Consider the following 3,232-nt stretch of genomic DNA (forward strand, 5'->3'; position numbering starts at 1 on the left):
AAGAGTTATGAGAGCTGTAACATGTTCTATACATGTCATACTTTTCAATAGTCCATATAAATGCACAATTGCATTACTGAAAATGTGTCTTACCTTCCTGAGTGCTGACAGAAAGAGCAGGGCTTCTCTCTCCCATTCCTTCAGTAGAGAAGGCCACAATCCAGATGGTGTACTGGGTGTCAGGCAGCAGGTCCCTGATGGTGTAGGGAATGTCACTGGGACTCACTTGTACTCTCATGGTAGGTTCATTCTCAGCCTGGAACAGGACATGGAACATGGGAAGTCACAAATAGAAAATGGCCGGTAGGGTCGCTGCTGCACTAGACGATGACATCATGATCAATGGTCTCTGAACTGGGGCAGGATACATTACTAAACGGAAGAACAGCTAACAGAGTTTAAAAAATACCTTGTAGAGGATAGTAGTACTGGCCATGCTGGTCAAAGCACAGTGGTAGGCAAACTTGCACCAATCACAGCACACCAACAACTCCTACAAACCAATCACATTCATCACAGACTGCCATCTCACCTGGTAATAGATGACGTAATACTCCACATCTCCACCTGTTGAGGGAGTCTCCCACTCCACTGTGATGGAGGTGGGGCCACTTGGGGTCAAACGGACACTGCCGGGGGCACCAGGGGTTGAAGGAGCTGGGGACACGGAGGGAAGAATTCACTTTGCTTAAATCTCACAGTCATGTAACAACTAGCAAAAACAGTTTCTGTTTGAAGTAGATAATAACCAAATATGTATCAGCACAAATGTCATTGGCATAAACTTGCAATACAGAGTACCTACATTGTTGTTCACATTAAATTGAGCATATGAAGATGATCCCTACCTTCTTCTTGTGTGCTGATAGTAAGAGCAGGGCTTCTCTCTCCCATTCCTTCAGTAGAGAAGGCCACAATCCAGATGGTGTACTGGGTGTCAGGCAGCAGGTCCCTGATGGTGTAGGGAATGTTACTGGGACTCACTTGTACTCTCATGGTAGGTTCATTCTCAGCCTGGAATAGGACATGGAACATGGGAAGTCACAAATAGAAAATGGAGAAAACCAGCGTCTTGCTTAAAGGCATCCAGAGTGATTGTTTTTGGTCTTTTCAAATTTAATTTTCAAGTCACTTTTACATACAATAATGTTAAATAACATTATCTCATTGCATATCCACCTTCATTGAGCAAAGATGAGATGTCGTTGGGTGGTGAGAACTTATTGAAAATCTTAGTGCTGCACGCACGAGAACATGACCGATGAGTCCTGAACGCTTCCAGAGATATCGTCACTTGTTCGAATCAGGTTTCGATTTGCGAACGCGTGAATCAGATTCAATTCGCTTGGTGACCTCACGCATTCAAAAAGCACCGAAAATTACCGACGGGAAACCGTTAGTGGCTCGATCCTGTACTGATTTATTGAAGGATGTACATTGTGTAATTAATCAAATGGGTTCGTCTGTTGCATGTTTGTGCGTCCTTTTAAATGCTGAAAGTATGAAATAATGATACACATGTGCTAGTATGGTGAAGTTAGTGTCAATATCGTACTGATGGTCTCATCCAGGATATTTTCATTTTTAATGCTCTAAAATTGCTCTGGGCGCCTTAAAGCAGAAGTGCTGACAAAATCTGGATTTTAAGTCAACACAAGGATACATGCACAATGTATGTCTTTCATAATTGTCTTCCACAAAAGAAATCAGTACTAGTATGCAGAAATAACAAAGATTTGTGTTACAGCACACCAACAACTCCTACAAACCAATCACATTCATCACAGACTGCCATCTCACCTGGTAATAGATGACGTAATACTCCACATCTCCACCTGTTGAGGGAGTCTCCCACTCCACTGTGATGGAGGTGGGGCCACTTGGGGTCAAACGGACACTGCCGGGGGCACCAGGGGTTGAAGGAGCTGGGGACACGGAGGGAAGAATTCACTTTGCTTAAATCTCACAGTCATGTAACAACTAGCAAAAACAGTTTCTGTTTGAAGTAGATAATAACCAAATATGTATCAGCACAAATGTCATTGGCATAAACTTGCAATACAGAGTACCTACATTGTTGTTCACATTAAATTGAGCATATGAAGATGATCCCTACCTTCTTCTTGTGTGCTGATAGTAAGAGCAGGGCTTCTCTCTCCCATTCCTTCAGTAGAGAAGGCCACAATCCAGATGGTGTACTGGGTGTCAGGCAGCAGGTCCCTGATGGTGTAGGGAATGTCACTGGGACTCACTTGTACTCTCATGGTAGGTTCATTCTCAGCCTGGAACAGGACATGGAACATGGGAAGTCACAAATAGAAAATGGAGAAAACCAGCGTCTTGCTTAAAGGCATCCAGAGTGATTGTTTTTGGTCTTTTCAAATTTAATTTTCAAGTCACTTTTACATACAATAATGTTAAATAACATTATCTCATTGCATATCCACCTTCATTGAGCAAAGATGAGATGTCGTTGGGTGGTGAGAACTTATTGAAAATCTTAGTGCTGCACGCACGAGAACATGACCGATGAGTCCTGAACGCTTCCAGAGATATCGTCACTTGTTCGAATCAGGTTTCGATTTGCGAACGGGTGAATCAGATTCAATTCGCTTGGTGACCTCACGCATTCAAAAAGCACCAAAAATTACCGACGGGAAACCGTTAGTGGCTCGATCCTGTACTGATTTATTGAAGGATGTAATTAATCAAATGGGTTCATCTGCTGCATGTTTGTGCGTCCTTTTAAATGCTGAAAGTATGAAATAATGATACACATGTGCTAGTATGGTGAAGTTAGTGTCAATATCGTACTGATGGTCTCATCCAGGATATTTTTATTTTAAATGCTATAAAATTGCTCTGGGCGCCTTAAAGCAGAAGTGCTGTCAAAATCTGGATTTTAAGTCAACTCAAGGAATACATGCACAATGTATGTCTTTCATAATTGTCTTCCACAAAATAAATCAGTACTAGTATGCAGAAATAACAAAGATTTGTGTTGCTGTATACTTTCTGCCATGGAACAACTGTTATGACATACATGTAAACACATACCTGGTAATAGATGACGTAATACTCCACATCTCCACCTGTCGAGCGAGTCTCCCACTCCACTGTGATGGAGGTGGGGCCACTTGTGGTCAAACGGACACTGCCGGGGGCACCAGGGGGTGCAGGAGCTGGGGGCACGGAGGGAAGAATCACTTTGCTTAAATCTCACAGTCATGTA

The 3,232-nt window shown here is 42.7% G+C and overlaps 1 protein-coding gene across 1 annotated transcript in view; it reads right to left on the minus strand.

The window, feature by feature from the left end:
- Positions 1-3,232, minus strand: part of LOC118429282 (phosphatidylinositol phosphatase PTPRQ-like) — a 37,727-nt gene that overhangs the window by 28,070 nt on the left and 6,425 nt on the right. The window contains exons 7-12 of the mRNA XM_035839762.1: positions 3,058-3,182; positions 2,117-2,282; positions 1,801-1,925; positions 849-1,014; positions 533-657; positions 94-256 (exon numbers count right to left, since the gene is read on the minus strand). Coding sequence (XP_035695655.1) covers positions 94-256; positions 533-657; positions 849-1,014; positions 1,801-1,925; positions 2,117-2,282; positions 3,058-3,182 — 870 coding nt within the window. The remainder of the gene's footprint in view (positions 1-93; positions 257-532; positions 658-848; positions 1,015-1,800; positions 1,926-2,116; positions 2,283-3,057; positions 3,183-3,232) is intronic.

This window comes from Branchiostoma floridae, chromosome 13 (genome assembly GCF_000003815.2).
Source record: "Branchiostoma floridae strain S238N-H82 chromosome 13, Bfl_VNyyK, whole genome shotgun sequence".
NCBI lineage: Eukaryota > Metazoa > Chordata > Leptocardii > Amphioxiformes > Branchiostomatidae > Branchiostoma > Branchiostoma floridae.